The sequence below is a fragment of the Corylus avellana genome, chromosome ca3, assembly GCF_901000735.1.
Source record: "Corylus avellana chromosome ca3, CavTom2PMs-1.0".
NCBI lineage: Eukaryota > Viridiplantae > Streptophyta > Magnoliopsida > Fagales > Betulaceae > Corylus > Corylus avellana.
The window spans coordinates 6479021-6502400 of record NC_081543.1 but is presented as its reverse complement, the minus strand read 5'-3'; the positions used below and the strand labels follow the sequence as shown (position 1 = coordinate 6502400).

The following is a 23380-nucleotide window of genomic DNA, read 5'->3' as shown; positions in this document are numbered from 1 at the left end:
GGTCGAGTCATCCCTAAATTTATTTTAATTTTTGTTTTGTTTTTAATAATATTAATAAGACATAAGATACATGTCGTTTGCTAATTGGTTTGATATGGCACACCATTAAAATATTAGGAGTATAGACGGAAGTACCAATTCCATTTATCAAATGTACACAAATACCATTTACAATAACTTTCGAAATTGAGGGTTTTGTGTTTTTCGGTGTTAAACCACATATTTGTAGAAATTATATAACCCTTTTAACTAAGTAAAGGCTAATAAATAAATTATGACTTGATTGGAAGAGTTTGATCTTGTGTCAAATTTCTGATACAAAAAATATCTTAAAGATTATCATGGTATACTTTAATACCAAACCCATCATTTTGTACAAATTCTTATCATTTTTTTTTTTAACATATATTAGTTTGGTTACAAAATTATAATTACAGCCTAAATAGTAAAGCATATGGTAAAGTGGAGTAGAGTTTTCTAGAAAGAGTGATGAGGAGATTGGTTTTGACATAGGTGGAATAGGTTGATAATGTCTTGCATCAAGTCTCCCTCCTATTCTGATGGTGGAGATTTTTGTAACCGGCGTTTGTTCTTTATCAATGAATTTCATTCGGTTCTCGACGATACTTTCTCTGCAACAACCACTTAACTGTGGTGATTGTCTTTATGTCATGGGGGTTCTAACCGAGCTATTTTGCCCTTGTGTATTGCTTTGTGCGGCCCTTAGAGAGGCCCGGATCCTTTTTTCATTGCCTACTATTTGTTTCCATTTTTATTTCTATATTGTCTTTTCCATTTGAGTTTTATTGTTGGGGAGCTCACCCCGTTTCGTTTGTTTTCTCCCTTGTAACCTTTGTCCCATTAGTGAATAGAAAAAAAGTCTCCCTCCTATTCTTTCAAAGCATCATGTAGGGCTTAGAAACTCCCGAATATGACTTAAGAACGGTAAAACTCCTTATCATGGGGCGGCTTGCTAAAATCCATAAACTTGACCCTCAACCCGTGTCCACCCCTAACCTCCGGCGGATTCACTATTTTAGTTATTAACTTTTATTATTTTTTAAACAAAAAAAAAAAAAATGGTAAAGGAAGGAGAGAGAAACTTACAATTTTAATGGTTTTTTTTTTTTAATAAGTAAAAAAGTGTTCACTCACTTACCTAAAATTTCTTACCGAATTGGTGAGGTGTTGGACCATTTGCAAAAGAGAAAAGTAGCCGAGAATGCTAGAGGGAATTAGGTAGAGACCTTCAGCTTCTCTGAGGTCAAAAGTCTTCCCCATCATCGCGACCTTACCAAATATCCGTCAAAAAAAAAAACCCCAACGTCTGCAATCCCTAACAAATCTGTTCGAAATACCCACGAACCAAAAGATCCCCAAGAAGACCCAAAAAAAAAAAAAAAAAAAATCCCCAAGAAGGAAAATTGATTCAGTTTCGATAACCCAATGGCCCAAAACCAAAGACCCAGAAGCATTCTTGAGTCTCTGGGCGAAGAGATTATCAGAATCATAACGCCCGTCTCAATCTGCATGTTCATGGTGGTCATATTGGTCTCTGTCCTCAATTCAAATTCTTCGTCTTCTTCTTCAGCATCAGTCAATTCCATAGCCACCATAGCATACACTGAGACCAGTTCAGACTCCTCCTGGGACAAATTCTTAGGTGCCCTTTTGAACTCCCTTGTGTTTGTGGCTGTTGTCACGGTTGTCACTTTTATTTTGGTGCTCCTATTCTACCTCAGATGCACCAAGTTCTTGAAACTCTACATGGGGTTTTCTGCTTTTGTTGTTTTGGGATTCATGGGTGGTGAAATTGCTTTATTCCTGATTGAAGATTTTAGTATTCCAATTGATTGTATTACATTTATGGTGGTTTTGTTTAATTTTGCTGTTGTGGGTGTTTTGGCTGTTTTCATGTCAAAAATGGCAATTCTTGTGACTCAAGGCTACTTGGTTATTATTGGGATGTTGGTTGCTTACTGGTTTACTCTATTGCCTGAATGGACTACTTGGGTGCTATTGGTTGCATTGGCATTATATGATCTTGCCGCGGTGTTGTTGCCAGTTGGCCCGTTAAGGCTCTTGGTAGAGCTTGCGATATCAAGGGATGAAGATATCCCGGCACTGGTGTATGAGGCTCGGCCAGTGACTTATAATGATACAGGTTCAATGGGTGGTGTAGCTCAGAGGAGGGTATGGAGAGGTAGGAGGGAAGAGAATTTAAATGATGACAGCAATTCAAACGCAAATGGTGTTTTTGTTGACAATGTGGATTCAGAGTCTGACTCCCTTTCAAATGCCAGTGCTGTTCTGGATTCAAATTCAGATTCTAATACCTTAGATAATGCTACTTTGGTTAGAGCTGAAGAGGCACGGGTTCCAGAAAGGGATGCGGAGCTATCTGCACCATTAATTGATCATAGGATGAATATTCAGCCGCAGCAACAGGAAGATGCTGTGTCAAGTGAAAGTTTGATGCTAGAGGGAATTGGGCTAGGGTCTTCTGGTGCAATCAAGCTAGGGCTTGGGGATTTCATCTTCTACAGTGTGTTGGTTGGTAGGGCTGCCATGTACGATTTTATGACAGTGTATGCATGTTATCTTGCTATAATAGCTGGTCTCGGTGTCACTCTGATGCTCTTGGCACTATATCAGAAAGCCTTGCCTGCTCTTCCTGTGTCAATAGCGTTAGGTGTGTTGTTTTATCTCTTGACTCGGTTCCTACTTGAAGTTTTTGTTGTAGAATGCTCTTTGAACCTCTTGATGTTCTGAAATATAAACATGTTGTCGAAGTTTGATACTTGGTCATACAATATATAGCATGAGAAAGTATGTTGTATGAAATTTGTGTTCATTGTTTCAACTTGACTTTGGTCTTCCCAATTGATTCCTCATTATCGGTTTATCTATTAATTTGGTATAGTTGGTTTTTGAAATTGATTGTAAGTGATTTCCTCACAAAATTTATTTGCTTGAGCCTGGGACTCGACAATTTGATGCTTTGATTTGGAACTTTAAGATCATGGGTTCTGTTTGCAAAGAACTGAAAAAAGATCGACTACAAGTATGGGGGAAAATGGATGAAATGAAAGCTGGTTTCTGGTTAAATAAGAGAATATGGGACCCAGATCTGGGAGACAGAAGGAGGGGGTGAAAGAATCCCTGGTTGGTGGGAAACATGAATTTGGAGGTTGATTTGGTCACTATATTGAGCAAAGAGGATAATCTCAATTTCTGCCTCCTCTGTCATTGATGTTTTCTTGTAAGCATTTGTTTTTATTTTTTATGAAATTTCATAAGTTTCAGAAAAAGGATAGAAGGAAGTCTGATTGATCCAAGGATGGAGAGTTTTTATCATGGAAAAATCAGGAGATGGAGCAACCTAAGCACTAAAGCAGATATGGAAATTGTAGCAGAAGACTGTTTATTTGAGGTCTGTTTTTTTTAATGAAGCTTCAGTTACTTGGAAGCTTTTCTCTGTCTTCCTATTTGTTGGTAATTAGGCCTGATACTACTGGGGTTAAGGAGTTGCTTTAGGGCGTCCTTTTTGTTACTGATTGAATAAATCAGATGTGCTGCGACAATGATTTTGTTATATTCCTACATTCAATGTTGGTTCTCTAATATGGCTTTATCGCATTAAAGGTATTGTTCTCCTCTTTGTCTTACCTCTTTTCAGCACAATCTACATTGTTGCAACGTACTTAGTGAAAATATAGATGCTCAGTAAATGGCTACCAAGACTATTTGGCTTTCCATTTTATGCTTTCTCTTTGTATGTTTGATATTTTATCTCCAAATCTTAAGCTATAACCATGCGGGAACCAGTGCCATTGATTACTACTCATTACCCATGAAAACTTGAAATCCGAGACTTCTTGAAATTTTTAATGCAGGCGTGCATGAACAGTGTGCACACCGGTGACGTGACACATGCCATGTTTGACCATTTGAAAATAAAAATAAAAATTTCAGAAACCTGCGTTTTTTCCCCATGGCCCATTCCCCTGAAATCACCTTTCATGTCCCCAAAATTTTCCCCAAACCCATCCTCCCTCCACTGGTAGCAACCCCTTCTCCCCCCACCGGCACCAGCGGCATGATCTCCTCTTCCCATTGTCACTGCCGCTGACGACCCCAAACCCTTTCCCCCGAGAATCACATTTCATTTCCACCCCTCCATCAGTTGCTGCCCCAAATTCTGGTAAGCTCACATTCCTCAAAAGTTGTGACTAATTCTCATAAATTATAATTTGGGTGTGTTGAGGATAATGTCCTGGAAATGCAGAATTTACTTTTTATAGCACTGCTCATTGTTATGTTTATAGAATTCTGTTTATAGTATTACTCTAGTTCTCCTTATCACATTACTCTTATGAGAATAATATTGTTGATGCCTTACCTTGAATGTAGGCCAAGTCTCTATATTTAGAGTAATGATATAAGGAGAATTAGAGTTCTTATAGAGTCACCCTAAATGTAATGTGTCACATCACATTTGAGATGATTTTAATCTATTGAATTTTAATCTATAAATTAAAATTATTGAATTTTAATCTATTGGTGATTTTAAATGTCACATCACATTTAGTATGATTATAGTTCTCCTTATATCATTACTCCTATATTTATAACCGTGTTCGTTATAAGAAGATAGAAGCAATTACAAATTGTAAACAAGTAAAACTCTATGAGCTAGATAAGGTAAGTGTTGTACACAATAATAAAGAATTGTAAGAATTATCTAATGCTTGAATTGTTGTGATCTTCATCTTTATCCATTCTGATGAGAGGTTGAGTTGAGGATGTCTCTAGTTTGATATTTATCTTTATCCTTATCACTTTGATGAGAGATTGAATTGGAGATGTCTCTAACAATGTTTAATTAAGTTCTATGTCTTTTGTTAACTTAATATGTTGTTAGTTAACTTTGTAATGTTGTGTTTAGTTGTGTGGCTGAAAGTTGTTCATGTGTAAGCTTCCTATTCCTATTGGATGTACTCCCATGTATAAAAACTTGCTTGTAGTGCTGGGTTAAAGAACAAGAAAAATCTGCACTGTTTTAGTTCATTCTCATCCCATGTTTTGTGCAAAAAATAAATTATTTGTGAAATCTGGTTTCTTTCTGAATCTTTGAATCTTAGTTTAAGTTGAAACTACAACCAACAGGGTGGAAGTTGTTGTTCTTTCTATTCTAGTGTAATCAATAACCATAAAAGGCTTTAGATCAAGTAATAGCGAAAGAAGGAGACGATTTACCCTCTCCCTAGTAATTTTTTTTTTCTCCTAATTCTCCCTAGTAACTAATGTCAACAAACTCATGCAAAAGTAAAAAAAAAAAAAAAAAAAAAGGAACAACATCTGATTAGCCCTTTATAAAACTACCCCTGTTTCCATAATAGATTCCCCTAACGCTAGACTGATAATAATAACCCCTATCATCTGCATCATCCGCTTAAGGATGACTGTCAATTTCTAGGGCTCAGAATCTAAATTTGTCCTCCTTTTAGGGGCAATATATATGCTTAATAGTTGTGTTTGTTGGCCTTGAAATTGTGGGAAAAGGAATAGAATTTGGGACCTCTTCCAGGTTGGAGTTTGAATGGCGTCCACAATCTCTTGCTCGAAACTCCGTGTTTTTGGCTTCAATTGCTTTTCCACTCATAAGAGCTTGTTCAAAAGTGAAAGTGTTTAATAAACCCTGTATTTTTTGCTTAAAAAAGAGTGTTTTAAGCAATCCACATAGGCAGGGAAGGATACAGACAGAATTTACTCTTTCGTTCGATGACCTCCCAGGGGAATAACAAAACTAGACTTTAAACAGGATCCAACAAAAAGGCGCCCTAGGTTCAGCTTGACATAGAGGAAACAAGCTACTTGGGGCGGGACTATCTTTGTATTTGGGAGGAGTTCCATACGATAACCTCGTAGCCTACCCTTTATTAAGAGATTCCCAAGCTTGGGGGTACCTTTTCGCAACGTCGAAGTCAACAGAAGGCGCATCCATATCTATTTATATACTTTCAAGGTTGGGGGTACCTTTCAATAATCATATGGAATTTATAGTATAATAACCTTCAAACAAAAACAACATATGCTTACCTCAAGGATCTACCATCTAAAACGAAACCATGAACTGATTGAATACACTGAGCCCCTTCCTCCTCTTTTGAGCATGTTATTATATAATACCTAGAAAAGATGGAACCACAAGAAATGTAGAGAATAAACAAATAGCAATTTTGACAGAGTAAGAGAGAGAATTACAAAATTTCCAACCAAAATTTCAAATTAAGGTAACAAAGACTACTGAATAAAGGGGAATCAGGGGATACAATTCAATTAATAAAGACAAAAACAGAGTATAGTGCATCCCACTTTAACATGACAACAAAATGGCAAATTATGTTACACAGAAGAACTCTTGTTTGATGAATGTTGGATAACCTCATTTGCTGTATGAGATATGGACATCTTCAAAACATTAAATTATCTTACTGGCCAGTCTGGCCATAATACTCCCTGCTCTGAGGAATATGTTAAACCCAAAAAAGCTTTGGTTAGGTACTACATATAACTAAAAACAAATATAAAACAGCAAATGAGCAGAAGATAGGGTTTTCTAGATAGTCACCTTGGCCACTTAGAACCTGCTGCGATTCTAAAGGGACTTTCCCCCTTTACTTGGGACAGAAAAAAATTCTCTCCAAAAGATCCCACAGTGGGTGAGGCTAGGACAGTACTAGCCATTAAATATGGAAAATGTTAGATTTATAAACAAATTTTACAAAAAAAAAAAAACGTTTACAACATGATGTGACAAAATATGATTGGGTTTCTCAAAAGTAGAATTTATCTTTTTTCCAATCATGTTGTAAAAGTTTTTTTGTAAAATTTGTTTGTAAGCCTAGTATTCCTCTTAAATATGTTGTCAAAGAGGGTCTTAGCAATATAATTATTGAGGGGGACCTCTGCCTTCTTCAATTTTGGAGTAATTCTAGAAATTTCTCTTGTGTCCCTAAAAAAATGAATTAAGATCCAATTAGTTATAGTGGAGGTATTTTTGTCCCCTCAAAAAGTGAAAGGACAAAAATACCCTTCAAATATAATTAACTGAATACTCTTCAAATCCTATTCCCAAAAAATGAGGTAACTTTTAAAATTACCATTTAATCAAAATCCAATAGTGATCAATCATAAGTCCAATAGTAATTTAAAGAGTCACACTATCCTTAGAGGACTACAAAAGTGACGTAAGAAGAACTTGTAACATTACTCTCGGTCTTGGGCTTCTGCTCGACTAGACTCCATTTTAAAGCTCAACATCTCCTAAAACTTATTCATGTATTCCTTCTAGAAAGTTCATCGCAATGATAACTAGATTATCCATAATCTTGCTTGATGGGCAGCTTTTATTGGTCCAAGTGGAAAGAATTTCCACCATGTCTCCTCTACACCCACATAATTGTTCATATCAGTGATTTGAATCTCCCTTGGGTTTCCTTTCCCCCTCATTTATTTTCCTGTTCTTTTTGTGGTTGTTTTCGTTTGTTTAATGTCATTTACTCTCGAAGGACAAAAAAAAAGAAAAAAAAAAAGGGACGAAGTGGTATATAAATCTCTCGTAGAAGCCCTTATGTAAGAAGCCACATTTACTCATTGTAAGAATTGCAAACCAGCATCCAGAATAACAAGAAAATATGAAAGAATGAAAATGAAAGTATCCAAGTTGAAAATGAATGATAATATCCAAGAAAATATGAAGTCTTGGGACAAAATCTTGAGAGATCACATGAACGTTCAACATCTTAATTTTAGTTGAACATATTAGGAAGGGGCCTCACTGCCATAAACGCATCCACCATCTGAAAGAAGAAAACAACGAAAGAAGATTATCAGCATTCTTGATTTTTCAATTTTGTGAAGTATTGGAAAGTACCAAGAAATTACAGAAGGGAAAATGAAAGACATAATAACTACAGTTTCTTATGAGTAGAAATGAATTCACAGCCACTAATACAGAGTCTTGAATTTTCAATTTTGGGAAGTATTAATCAATGAGTTAGTAGACTGCTATACAACATATCATATAATTAGGATGACGTGATAGTAGCACTTGAAAAAAATAAAAAAATAAATCAATGGTTGATTTTTACTAACACATCATCCTAATTGTATAACAATCGTATACATGTAAATTTGAAGTAACTAGTTGTATCCCAACTGCTATGCTAAGTGAAGTAAACCATTTTGCTAGGAATTTAAATTCAGAAACGGCACCTAGCCATAAAAGTATAGTATCAGAAAGAAAATAAATACACATCACACCCAGGTGATCACTTATTACAACAATGGAAATGAATACTATTTAGATGACTCATCTTGGCACTTCACTCTTCTCTAAACTTCCAAGCACATTATTAAATTATTGCTTCTAGGTCACTGATGTAGAACCTTAACGGAACAGAAAAATCTATGGTTAATGAGAATTAGGGCTAGGGGTTGCAACAAATTGAGAAGAGGTGAAATTGGATTTTGTAAATCAAGTGTTTATCTAAATCTCTTTGTGCTGCCAGAAATCAAGAAGAATAAGAAATACGCAATAGAGAAAACCTAGGCATCACACCTCGGACTCTGAAGCATCACAACCTAGAGAGGGAGGCTTTTTTCCCCTCCTCTCTTTTCCTCAGAAAGATTACAAGACTTACATAGACCACTTCCAACCAAACTTGAGGACCATGTATGGCCAAGTCAAATAACCTGCACTGGTGGGGAGGTCACTCATCAACTAGTGAGGGAAAGATTAGTGATGAAGCTATAGCTGCTTACGTTTCCACTGTCAGCCTAGGGAGCTTAGCAGCCACTGACCATTCTTTTTTGAGAAATGCTAAAACACTCCCACTTACATATTCCCAAGTGCACACTCCTTAACGTGACACTAAAAGTCACAATAAAATTTTGGATGGATACTATTGAATTTTCAACCAAATGGTGACTTTTAACGTCACGCCAAGAAGTGTACACTTGGAAGTGTAGGAGTAGGAGTGTGTGCAGCATTTAACTTCTTTCTTTCTATAGAATTCTTGTTATTTGGTACCAGTGAAGCAAAGTAAGTGCGGGGCAAACTCCTTTCATCTACCTAGAAATGGGTTGAGTAGTCCCTCATCAAGCATTTGAGAAATTTACAACATCCATCAAATGGGATATGTCACGTAGAAACACGGGCAACCCAACCCATAGGAATTCCTTTTCCTCTTTCCATTCTTTCATACATTTCCTAGTAAAAAAGTGATCCAATAGAACCCTTACCAATAAATTACAATATCTACATAATGTCCGATCATGGCAAAATGACATTGTAAACACAAAATACTGAACAAAGCACGTCAACACTTAAATTTCCCCTTAGCACTAGGAGTCCTAATGGCTGTAGAATGTTAAAGAGAATTTCCAAGCTACCCCAACCTTAAAATCAGAGAACCTTTCTATAAACTTCACTTCATTTTGCCATTCCAACGACCCTTCAAATTCAGCAGTCATTGTAACCTTATTCAATTGATAACAATTAAGAAAACAAGCCACGTAAGTTATTTAGTGGTGCAAACTTATATATCCAGTCCACCACCTTATAGCCTCACAATCTAACTATAACTAAACTGTAACTAGAACATCTATATCAAACACTAACAACTAAGAGTCAATTTATCAAGCAATTCGGGAAGCTTACTTCATCAGTCACAGCAGCTCGAGCCCTACGATGTCTTTCAACCAGTTTAGTCAAAACTTCAATTAGACACTGCTTTACCTCACCAGTAAGCATGCGTCCCGCAGCATATTCCTGTAGAAGGACAACATGAGTATTCTTCAAAAAGAACCTGAGCAGGCAATTATTGGTCTCCTCCAGAAATACTTAGAAGCATGCAGCTTGTTGTATGAAACAGCCAAAAAAAAAATCACCAGAATAGTAATTAAATCAATTGAGAGAGGCAACTAACCTTCTTTGTGTGTTCAAGCTCAGCATCATCCTCGAGGAAAAAGCTTAGATATTTAATTGGTATATCAACCTGAATAATGACCGAAAGAAATAAATATTCCTCAATGATTTGCATATTAAAAGGTATACACTCACAAAGAAGTCCCAACATAAGAAATAAATTCAGCATTGGCACGTAAAAGATCATGCAAGTGCACTAAAAGATTTGCAGATTCATCATGTATTTTAGCCTAGGTAACTTGCGAGAGTTATATCACCAATTGTTGATGATAAAACTATTCAAAATTTAATGAAGAAAAAGAATTGACTAATTCACAGGTAAAATAAATGACAACAATTCCCTTCTTCTTTTTTCATTTTTTTTTGATAATTTGGAGAAGGGTAAGAAGAGAACATTTACAGCATCTAATCATGCAAACTATTGGGGAGAAATCTTTTGGAACCTATATATGAAGCATATGGTTTGCATGATCTCACAAGAGAATCTCCTTCATATATGTTAGCATAAGGGATGAAAAAGAAACAAAGTACCTCAAGATTTGCTCCAAGTTGGCGGTGTTTCTCTATCGAATCTTGGCCCCCAGAGAATGCATATCTGTTTATCTGTAGATATGGACACATGTTAGTATAAAGAAAATGGATGCATACAGAAAACGAACAAATGACATATGTGCAGATCAATCAATATCTTTTCTTTTTTAGTTGTTTGGCTAAATAATAAAACTGAAAAAAAAAAAGAAAAAAGAAAAAAGTTCCAACAGTAAATATCCAATTATTCCTTTTTACTCCAAATAAACCCACATGAGACAAATGCCCCGCATTCCACATAACACTACTCGTGTGTCACCCCAACTCAACATTCCTTTCCAACAAGAGAATACTCCAATGAAATGGTCTACCAGTCTCCAAATAATGCAATAACTATTGACCAAAATCCTCGCAACAAAACAATGTAGCAAAAAATGACCAGATGACTCTCCACTCAATTTGCATACTATCAATCCTATTACCTCATAATTAACTTTCTTAGGCATTTAAGCCCACATTGAATTGCGAGCTTATTTGTGCATACTAATCTGTTTAAAATCAAATAGCTTTAGCAGTTTAAGCCTTCCAGGGATTTTTAAAGTTGCAAAAAATCAATATGCATACCACAAGTAATACCTGTTTGCACCTAAAAGGATGAAGCTAAATTTTGATTTATGGACCTGTACAACATGCTAGGAAACCAGGAGATCAACTCCACAAATAAGCATAGAAAAGGATGTAAATGGATTAACGTGGTACACTACAAGTATTATTTATCTACATATAGTTTCTACAAAAGAAGAAACTCTCTCTCACTCTCTCTCTCTCTCTCACACACACACACAAGCCATTTTCAATAATTTTCCTAAAGGTAAGAGGTATTTTCAAAGCATACTAACTCAAGAAGCAAATAGCTTAACCCCAATTTATTTTATGATTGTAATGAAACAAGACTGAAAAAATTGAAATGGAAAGAAAACTATGAAATGGAATGGAGCTACAGATTCTGCGTTGCTCCTGCCACCTCATGCATTCATTTAATAGAAGGGAAAAATACAAGAATATGTTGTACTATGACAGCTATAGAATGACGCCTCACTAGGACATCCAGCGTTCTTCTAGAAGGTTTACATACCACTCCTCATACTCTTAGGAAATTAGACATTATTCCACAAATATTCATATATTCACTTTAACACTCCCCCTCAAGCTGGAGCATTTATATTATATATCATATAAGCCCAAGCTGGAACAAATAAAAATTCTAATCAGCTACGGGAAAGAGACTTAGTGAACACATTAGCAAGTTGATCCCCACATCTCACAAAAGGTGTAGAAATATCTCGACTCAATATTTTATCCCAAATGAAATGACAATCAACTTCAATGTGCTTTGTTCTCTCATGGAACACCAGATTAGTAACAATGTGCACGGCAGCCTGATTATCGCAATATAGGGGACTACGTGTAGGAACTGGAAATCCAATTTCCTAAAGGAAATGTCGCAACCATGTCAATTTACTAGTTGTACAAGTCATAGCCCTATACTTTACCTCGACACTAGATCGAACAACCACTGTTTATTTCTTACTTTTCCAAGTACAATGTTACCTCCCATGAGTGGACAATACCTAGTAGTAGATCTTCTATTGGAATCCTTCTATCTTGAGATGTCCATTCTTCTTGTATAGAATACAACTACCTGGAAATTTCTTTAGATATATAGTATAATATGAATCACAGCATCCCAATGTGTCCACTCAAATTTCATTTGCATTTTATCCACCAAAAAGCATCCCAATGTGAAGTTCTAGATGCTTCCATAAATTAACTCACCACACTAACAGCATAAGAGATATCTACCCTTGTGATGGTAAGATAATTCAATTTCCCGACCAGTCGCCTATAACTGCTAGGATCACAAACAACGGGATGAGCACACAAAAGTTTTATTGCCCCACAAATGAGACAAAATCCATCTTTCCCTTTCTCTCCTTGCGAAAATTCATCCATTATGTTCAATGTGGAAATTCTTGCCCCACAAATATTCTCCTCTAAGAGAAATTGACCAAAATCTAGAAAAACATTCCAAAATTAGACTCCAATTTTTAGGCCACAAAACCATGTTCGAAGCTCAAATGTAAACAAAATACCACTTCCCTGAACTGGACTTCCTCATAACTTCTACCAGTCATAGAAAGCCGGATAGTCAATCAAGCATAATGAAGAATCATTAGGAGCACTATACATACGATACCAGGACCAAAAAGAACAGCTCCCCTAAACCAATTATAACAAATATTGTGAATGCAGTTATGTAAGCAAAAGAACATTGCAAAAAAAGGGGGGGCTGCTACCAAAATGAATTTGTATTTAGGGCAAACGAACAAAGCTATTCATGAACAGCTTGGAGTTCGGCTCGATAAGAGCCCTTTTGTTCATTTATTACTCAATCCAAAATTTGAAGCGTGTTTAGGCTAATGAACAGCCTCTTGTACTAGCTTGTTCACGAGCTCAACCTTGACCAACCCCAGGTCCAATAGAAGCAAGACCGACAGCCAACCCGGCGCTGGCTAGACCCTGGCCCTGCGAGATTGCCAGAAACTTGGACAAAAAAAGAAGTAACTTGGACAATACACAAATGAATTCCACTTTTCCCTGTATGGACGGACTGACCCAAATTTTATTAACCTCCCGATGCTATCTATAATCTGTAAGTGGTGAAGAGTTTCCTTTGACTTGGCAATGTGGGATGTGAAGAGTAAAATTCTAACTAATACGGTCTGACAATTGATAAAGCTTGCAAAAGAAGAGCATGGACCCTCTATATATTCAGTCCTCCACACCTGTTTAGACTTCATTTGACATGTTTGACTGTCCATTAGATGCCAACCTATTATGAAATCTCGTAAAGTTCGTCCCACATTGGGAAGAGAAATTACCCATATTGAGTGGGCGGATTATAAAGGTGCTCATTGGTGTTACATCTTACATTGGTTCTTTATTATGTGAAACTGAGCTTTATACGTGATCCTAAGGAATTCCAATTGTAACTTGACTAGTCTTTTTACAGTGTTTGCACAAATGTGGGACGTGAAGAGTACAGTTCTAACTAATACAATCCTACAATTGATAAACCTTGGGAAGGAAGAGCACAGACCCTCTATATATTCAGTCCTCTACTCTTGTTTAGACTTCATCTGAAATGTTTAACTGTCCATTAGAAGTAGGCCTATCAGTACTTATCTTTCCAGATGAAGTTCATCTCAATATAGGCTTTTGTGCACAACCTGATTTCATCACTTTTATTATGTCAAAATTTTAAAGGGAAATTGTCAAGAGTTGCTTCTGTTGACAAACTCATAAGCTTTATCAAGCACCATGAAGCCTAGCTCAAGCCTCATTCTTAAGGCTTGAATCAATCTCCAGCTGAGGTTAAGCCATTGTAAATTCCAACAAGCCAAGACTGAGCCAGCTACAAGTACAGTCCAGATAGTTTGTACCACGCAGGAATGGAAAAGGACTAACATCATATTGAATGAAGTAATTCAAAGTTCATCAATCTCATTTCCCGTTCTCCCAAGCCACATACATACTATTGAAGGGATGAAATACCATCACCAGATAAGCAGCAAGATAAAATAAACTTAACTGCCAGAATGGCAGAGAAAGATAGCCAAAACCCATCTTGCATAACTAAACAAAAGTGAAAGATGGGGGATCAGGATCCTCTCATTTCAAGCGAAAGGAGAGGATCCATCATATCATGGTCCAAATTAGATTTAACAAATCTAATGTTGTATGTGTCTTTCCACATGGTGAATATGTTGCCACGTCATTTAAAATTGCAACAAAACAAAATCTAAACTATAAAATGGATCATCTCCATTTCACTTGAAATGAAGAGCATCCTATTCCAAAGAGGGGGGAGGGGGAAGAAGAGAATATGGACAAAAGCTGAAAACCAACAAAAGATTATGTTAAAGCTGCACAAGAGAAAAGAGGGTGGGGATGAGCTGAATAATTTCCAGTATATTCAAAGAAATAATGGGACACCAAATCTCATAAATGCCTACTGCATGTACAGTTTCAACTCGAGATATGAGTACCAAAAGTACCATGTTTTCCTTACACTCCTTAATACATGAGTACATTAAAGATATATGAACCTTATCAGGCGCATAAAAGTTAATAAGGGCAGGCATTATTCTTATCAACGTTAGCAATTTTAGAAGTGTTCGTATTCCATATTAAAAAAATTCTGCATCAAGAATTTGTCCAAAACACCATGTCTCAACATCAGTATTACAGTCAGATGCCCAATAACAGGGATATTGTTAAAAGGCACACGCATGTAACTACCCAAAATTAGAAGGTTAAAAAAAAAAAAAAACGCTTCTCCATAATTTTTTTTTCTCAAACATCCAGTTACAGATAAGAAAGTAGCGGAAATATTCAATGCCCATCATGGTATGTTCATATATCGGTCTATCATTTTAAACCAGCCAATGAGGAATTTCAGAGGCAAACCTTATTCTTTATTTCTTTCTCAGAATCAGTCACATATATGGCAGAATTTGGATCACTCGCTGACATTTTTCCTGTCTCACCCTGCAAGTATCCAGTTTCCAGTAATGATAGGAGTTATGACTTCTTTGTGAGAAATCAATCATAAGCAGTATGAAGCAGAGATAGAGGCAGAGACCTTCTTTATCAAAGTGAAATTGAAACCACACTTAGAAGTAATAAACGAGATTCTAATAATGAATATACCGATCGAGTTCAGTCTTCTGATCTTCAAGTGTTGAATGGTATTGATACTTTTAATAAAGTTCAGTGAAAAAAAAATATAACAAGTAGGCTAATAGTTTTGAACACACACACACTAGAAAAGGAAACCAAAAAAACCCTTAGTAAGTGATCATATGATCATAAATTTTCACAAAAATCAAATGCTGTTCTCAAATAGAGAACCATCATTAATATTTAACCCTTCATAAACTCCGAGTTGATCACACCTACTTCTTCAAGTTTTACATTTCTTTCTTCAGGTCCACTTAACTAACATCCTATCAATTATAAATGCACGTTGATCAAGTAAAGACGCCTTTTGAGCTGACTCACACAAGAGAGCTCAAGCTCAAAGGGCACCTACTCCCCTCATAATGGGTGAAATCATCAGAATAAATATATACACAACCAAATTATAAGTCACCCCTATAATCTTTAAAACTGATCCTATAACAAATCATAAGAATACCTGTAGGGCAGGGAAAAACAATGATTCAATCAATGCAGGCTTTTGATATCCAATTCGTGGAGCAACATCTCTAGTCATTCTAAAATAAGGATCCTGAACAACTCAAAAAAGAGAGTACCATAAGAACAAAAAAGGATGCACACACCAACATGTACAAATATATAGAATTATCTTAACTACAAAATCCAGCCTCACCATAAAATTCAAAGAACAAAATAATCATGTTCACATCAGATATATGTGTTGAAGAATAAAACCTACCTTTTTTTTGATAGGTAATATCAAGAAAGCTTTATAAAAAGCGTAGGCGCTCCTATAGCATACATGACGTATACAAAAAGGACAAAAAAAACAAGAAAAAACAGAAAGAACAAAGAGAACCCGCGGGACCCAACACCAACAAGAACACAGCAACTACCAAACTAACCCACAACCCCACAAGGACCAAACCAAAAACCCTCCCACCCTAAACCCAAAAGGGAACCCAGCGCTACCGCTCATGATCCTTGCCTTTCCTTCGCCGATTGGATGTGTATGCATCGCCATAATTAATGGAGCTCTTCAAATTGAACAACTCTCTTTTTCCTTTAGACTTAGGCCGAGCAACCTTAACTTCCCGATCAAGGTCCTCTTCAACGGCATTCAACAGCGCCAAAGTCGGGTCCTCATCTTCGTCACTATATATCCAATCTAGAGGGTCATAAAATAAGTCATCCGCCCCGTCGCCCCACTCAACAATCGCCATTCGCCTCAGACAAGCTGAATCCCGTTGGAGGGTAAACATTAAGAGGTTTCGGGGAATCACCGTCCACACCATCCCATAACTCGCCCCCCTAATCCCTAACGATGATCTCCCCGGACGGACCAAAGCCTACCGGTCAATTCTGGGATTAGGTCAACCCATTCAAACTGGAATCCTCCCCCTTTTCAGCAACCATCATAGTTGATGACGACGCGACTGGCGACTTAGACGAAGGGGAAGGAGTACCTTTCATTGACGAACTAGGATTAAGAAACCCCCTCCTTAGAAGTCCCTGTTGAGGAGTAGGCTTCAAAGGAGCTGCAAACCCAAAGGAAGAGACTTTCTCAGTCTTAAAAGACTCCTGCCCGTGAGAAACTTCCGGCAAAGACTATTCAACAAATCCGGCAACAGGCGTGGATTGATAATGCATTGGCGGCGCACCAAGCTCCTCCACAGCCTCCAATATGAGGGAGTCTTTCACCAGAGCTCCTCTGGCTTTCCTAGCTCTCCAGTAATATTTTAGATTCTGCTTAAAAAACTAACTGGACTAAGAGAGTCCCCTTCTCTGACAACTCCGAAAGCAAACAGAGTCTCTCTCCCAACGCAACAGCCCCTGAATCCATTGAAGGAGCTTCCTGCAGGACATCCTACCTGATTTTGATTTGATATTATTCTGCCATTATCCTCTCATCCTTTTTTTTTTTTTTTGGATGAGTATTTTTTCTCATCTTTTTTTTTTATTGCTATTGTAATATACATTAATTATAATTGAATAATAACTTGTATGATTTTTCTATTTCAACACATGTAAATGCCAAATGGCATATGCATAAAAGTATAAGACAGCTTCTTCCTCTCTTCTCTTCTTTCAACTTGGCATTAGAGCGTTTGGTTCCTAAAAAAGGGAAAGGAGGTAGAAACGTTGGCTGTACGGAGGCTAACAGGCTCAATCTTTGCTATATCAATTGAATTTGTGCTTATGCCAACTATAGTAGATCCATGTTCGAAAATCTTCTGGTAAACCTAAAGACTTTCTATTTGCATCTATGATGATCAACTTTCCTCGTTTCAATCAATGTTATTGCTGGATGTCGATCATATGAGGGCAATGAAGCTAAGCGGTCTGATCATTAAGTTTTTCTTATAATTAATCAAAATATCATTAAAAGCATAAGGTGCCCCCGTATATGTAGGAAGTATACAAAAGAAGACACCTAGGAAGTATGGCCAAAAAAAGTAAGAAAATAATGATAACTAATCAATAAAGGAAAAACATAAGCAATTGTCTAAAGATACAAAGTGTTAAAGAAAAAATAATTCAACTCCTCCAAGGTCCTCTCGCGGTCCTCAAAACACCTATTATTCATTTCCCTCTAAAGACACTACAAAAAGCACAAAGGCACCATCTTCCATATAGTAGCACTCCGAATATTCCACCAACAAGCAAACAAATTGACTACTTGTCAGCATAACCCAATACACCTGAAACATTTGAAGAAGAAATTCAAATGGCACAAGCAACCTCGCAGTGAAGAAGAAGATGGTCCACAGACTCCACCACTAATCATGAAGTTCTAGTTTTGTAGTGACTATTCCAATGGCCGTGTATGACGGCAGTGGAGGAGCGACAAAATGAATGTCGTTTGGTATGAAGGAAAAATTACAAATCGTACACTAACGAAGAAAGAGGCACGTCGTATAGTCCAAAACAAAACGATAAGCATTTGACCAGATGGAAACAACACATAACTTTCCCTAAACGACAAGTCGTTTAGAGCAGACAAAAAAAACTTTAAATCAGAACTGTGAAATTTGATGAGCTCAACCATCTTGCTTGGTCATAGTATGCTCTTTTGCATGTTAAGAGTAGAGGAAAAATAGGTTGTTTGAACAGTAGAATTCAAGTACCAAAATTAGACGACCCTACTTATGACAAATGGGAAGCAGAAAATTCCACTATTATGTCATGATTGTTACATTCAATGCAACCAGAGATTAGTTAAGGGTACTTGTTTCCCAATATGGCAAAAGAAATTTGGGACGTAGTAGCTCAAACATATTCCAAAATGGGGAGAATGCAACAAGTCTACGAACTAAAACATTTTTTAAAAAAAAAGTAAGCTAAATATCATTAAAAGTATAAGGCACCCCATATATACAGAAAGTATATAAGAAAAACCATCTAACTAGTAGGGGCTCTACGAACCAAAACACTGTATTCATAGAACAACTCAAGATTAGTGGTCTGTCACTACCTACTTTCATCGCCTTCGTGCATTGTGACAGGAACTAGATCACAATCAAAACTTTTAAACTACTTGCGCAGCCAATGCTGTGAAAAATCAGAAAATGGTAGAAGAAGGTTGTCTATGATTATTTGAGGTTCGAATTATGAGTATGATCAAATTCAAGATTAGATCTTGGAGAGGAGCCGCTTCCATCTCCTTGAAAGGCATTTGCCTATGCTCAAAATGAGGAGAGTCACCGAGGTGGAGCATGGCACTCTCCTTCACAGGAATGATCTGCCTTGGTTACCACTAGGGCTGTCAAAACGGGTCCGCGGGTCGACCCGTTTACTACCCGCGGGGACCCGCAACCCGTTTAACCAAGACCCAGACACGACCCGTTTATTAAACGGGTCGGACCCCCCGACACGACTCGAACGGGTCACACGACACGACCCGTGAGACCCGTTTAAAATAACGGGTCGTTCCGGGTCGACACGACCCGACACGACCCGTTTACCCGTTTAACTTAAAAAAATGATTTTTTTTTTTTTTGTTTTTAAATAAAATAATAATATTTTTAGCAATTATCTCTTAAAATTAAACTCCTAGCAGGCTAGCCATACCAAATCACTTAATAGTTAGAAGTTAAGTGGCGTGGGCGGTGGCGTGAGGTCCGGTGAGGCCGAGAGGGAGGAAATTGAGGAATGGCCGAATGGGTTTTTGTTTATAATTCTAGATCTGGACTGGAGGCTTCACGATCTAATCTATGGCTCTTAGCCTCTCTGTGCTGTTTTTACTTTTTCATTTTTTCTTTAATTCTTTTAAGTAAAAAAAAAAAAAAGACAAACGGGTCTGGCGGGTCACCCGCGGGTTGACCCGTGACACGACCCGTTAAGCACTCATAAACGGGTCGACCCGTTTATGACCCAAACCCGTTTAATGTAAACCCAAACCCGCTAATTTCGTGTCGTGTTCGTGTCGGGTTGTCGGGTCGTGTCAAAATTGCCAGCCCTAGTTACCACATCTCACTACACTGGAAAAGGGGATTCCAAGAATCATGATTGTAATATTCAAGATAAATAAAAGCTAAAAAAAAATAGGAAACAAGAGATAAATAATAAAAAGCTTAAAAACAATTCGAAAAGTGTGCATTTTGTTTGAACGAGATAGAGTTCGTTTGAATGAGAAGAGCTTATTCAAACATGACTAGATTTCCACATTTTAGGGGAGAAGTCGGGCTGAAATTTTTCACTAAGATTTGTCTAGTCCGAACGTGACGTGTCCCATTCGAAAACAACAATGGATTGCCGCGTGTCAAGTGCAAAAGTAGCTAAGGTGTAACTCGATGTTTTAAATGCTATCGTGTTACGATCAAACAAGACTAGAAAAAGGCCGTAAAAATGGGATTTTTTAGGGAGAAATGCTATTCTTCTCCCACCTCACCACCTTCTAGAATAGGGACACTTGTCACTTTCTAACAAATACAAAAGGACCTCTACTACCAACTGAAAATATTCAGCAACTTTTATCAATTAGATTTCTGGCTCTTAATATGTCATATATGAAACACAAAATCTTTCATAATCATTAATACAATTCAAATGCAAATTTAAACTGGAGAAGAAAAAACAATAAGCTATGAGAGAATCAACCTGGTCAATTGCACAAGGAATCAAGCAACGGAGATTATCTTTGCCTGAAAATAAGTGTGGAAATGAACTAGGAAATGAGGGAGCTGCCTGCAATTACACAAAATGGAGCACATTGTGATAGTTCCATGGATATTTAAATAGTCTCTTGACCAACCATCACGGTTTCACAAACAGAGATATAACAACAAAAACAAGTACCTTTCGGCTGAAAAAAAATAAAAAATAAAAAATCTGCATCCATTATTACCCTCATATGATTGCTTGCATGGAAATAGCAACAAGATAAAGACAGCATAAGCAACTGTTGATTCTTTTAAATTCTGCCGGAGCAGAAGTTCTCTTTCTTTTTTGGTTGCTGTAACATATTTACAGCATTAACCAGGCAAAGGCATTATATGGCAAATGGACAGCTATTCAACTATAACATATAGCAAGTACATTTTAGGGGCTCAAAATAACTTGCCAAGGATATTTCGTCATAAAGTACAAAGAGAGAGAGAGAGAGAGAGAGAGAGAGAGAGAGAGAGTTTCACTTGAGAAAACTAATACAGTCAAATTAACATAGATTTAAACTATGAACTGTTTCTGGAACTCACAACAAAGTAATGAGGCAAAATATAATAGTCCAAAAACATTTGATAAGATACATAACACCATGCGCATACCATTCACGCGTATTATGAAAATAAAGCAGCAAAGGTCCATACCTGTACAGGTGGAAAACAATATTTCCCAATATGATCTTCACCAATGAAACCAAATATACCCACAACCTGATTACATGTTACACGCTTTGAAATTTCCATCATGTTCCTGTAGAATGCACTGCAAAGAAAATTCTCAGAAATCAGCACTGGGATTCTAACCATGCATGTAAAATTTCAATGAAAAAGACTTTCCCTCACTGAGTTTGAAATACATGCTTAAGCTTTGAGGAGCAGAGATAACAAACACATAACTAATATAATTTTTTTTTTTTGTTGATAAGTAATGAAAAACTAATATAAATCAAAATTAAGAATTGTATTCGACTATTGAAATATCCCCTCTTGGAGACATATTAAGAACATCAAGAAGACAGCCAGTTCCTCAAGCCCTAAAGCACCTCCCAAATTTATTTCAAAGAACACTTTTGCAATTGGCGAGCACTTACAGCAAAAACCTTTTGTAAAAAGATGAACAAGTATTCATTGTGTTATGAGGTCTGTCATGTCTAGTCTAATGATTACATACTAGCTTGTGATTTTGTTTCAGCGTCAAACATACAATTATGTATTACTCACCCTCCCACATAATCAAAATCAGAGAAAATGAAGGTTCTCCTGACGTCAAAACCACAAGCAATGATGTCCTTAGCGTTCTCCCTAGCTAATCTCCTGCTCTCCTCCACCGACAAATTTTTCCAGAGGAACTTCTCATCATCAGTAAGTTGTATAACAAGAGGAACCTTAAAGGCTTCTTGCAAATATCTGCAGCCAAAGTTACACCAACAGACAGATAAACTTCTTAATATGCTTAACAACAAATATGATTCTAATATGGTTGTTTAGTTCTAAAAGATATAACAAACCCATATTTTTGCATCATGGTAGACACTTCAACTGCTGATAACCAAACTGTAGTAGACACAAATTTTATTTTTTTTGTCTGATGCAAAAAAAAAATAAATAAATAATGAAGTCTTCTTTTCCATTTCTTTTTGCACCCTTTCTCAGCAACCAAACCAAGAAAAAAAAAAATCAATTCAACTTAGTCTTAATACCAATTAAATTGGCATCGTCCACAGATTCCCATCAATTAATCAAGGTTCGCCACATGTATCCTTTTCTACCAAAATCAAATCCAGCAAAATAAACCTTGCAAACAAACACAGGAACCAAAATAACCATAACTAATAAAGTACTTTTGTTTCCTTTTCATTTTCTTTATTTTCTCAATTGCACTAGTTTTTCTAAGCAAACCAAACAGAGCATAAGAAACAAACTCATCTTTGTGCATAATGGTAGACACCTAAACCTAAAACTAACCAACAAAAATTTCAGCAGTAAACACCTTTTTTCTTCTCTAATTCCAACAAACAAAGAACTAAATCAACAAAATATAGTAAATTTCCCATTCAGTGCCAGTAAAGATGAGGGAATTTTCTTTGTCTATTGTTTCCATGCACTTCCTCAGCAACCAGAGCTGAAGAAAAAAGATCCAAATCTTAGAATACATATTGGGTAAGAAATATGATCGTACAACTGGAGCAAAACTCAGTATGCAAAAGAAATATATCCAATGCAATTGAATTTTCGTCACTTGTACATTTCCTTTCTCTGCTTGCGCTGCGCAACCAAACAGTGCACAATACATTTTCCATTAACGGCAGTATAAATAACAAAAATTCAGTCTTTTTCGATTGGTGCACTTTCTCAGCAACCAAACAGAGCAGAAGAAAGAAAATAGACATACTGAGTAAACATAAAGGGAATCAAATGCCCCAAGTGCAACGCTTCAGACGAGGGTCCTCTTCCCGTATACAAATAGAACTTCTCACCTCTCTCGTACGCGTCCAGTATCTCATTGAAGTCCCTGTAATCACATTCCAATTATACCCTCAACAAATCCAGATATTTGCATAGATCGAGAGGGGGTGAGGATTGGGCGGTACCGGTGGGCGAAGAAGACGCCGCGTCGGAGGAACACGTGGGCGCGGCGAGAGGTGAGGCGCTCAACGCGGTCAACGAGGGTTTGGTTAAGCCTTTGGCAGCCGAACTTCTCGATGAGTTTGTCGTAGTCGATCTTGCCTCCTTCTTTGGCTGAAACTTGCCATGGATTCACGACCTGTTCTTCTTCTTCTTGTTGTTGTTTTTCGTTTTCGTTCTCTGATGCCCCTCTCTCCGCCTCTGTCTTCTCCATCTTCGTTTTTCTTCTGAAACTTCCTCTACTCTAAAAAAGGTTTAAACATCAAACCGTTAACGTTAAGTGAGAGCC

The 23380-nt window shown here is 37.0% G+C and overlaps 2 protein-coding genes across 2 annotated transcripts; one reads left to right on the top strand and one right to left on the bottom strand.

Annotated features, from left to right (window-relative positions):
* The first annotated feature begins 1192 nt into the window (after window positions 1-1192).
* Window positions 1193-3626, top strand: LOC132176434 (presenilin-like protein At2g29900). The gene has a single exon (XM_059588634.1). The coding sequence runs from the start codon at window positions 1447-1449 to the stop codon at window positions 2770-2772; it is 1326 nt and encodes a 441-aa protein (XP_059444617.1). The 5' UTR covers window positions 1193-1446; the 3' UTR covers window positions 2773-3626.
* A 3981-nt stretch (window positions 3627-7607) lies between these two features.
* Window positions 7608-23380, bottom strand: LOC132174644 (tryptophan--tRNA ligase, cytoplasmic). The gene is made up of 11 exons (XM_059586279.1): window positions 23058-23380; window positions 22859-22978; window positions 21688-21873; window positions 21112-21229; window positions 20405-20491; window positions 15783-15875; window positions 15053-15133; window positions 10526-10597; window positions 9996-10064; window positions 9728-9838; window positions 7608-7865 (listed from the first exon to the last, which is right to left on the bottom strand). Exons 1-11 carry the CDS (start codon window positions 23303-23305, stop codon window positions 7815-7817), a joined length of 1236 nt encoding a protein of 411 aa, XP_059442262.1. The 5' UTR covers window positions 23306-23380; the 3' UTR covers window positions 7608-7814.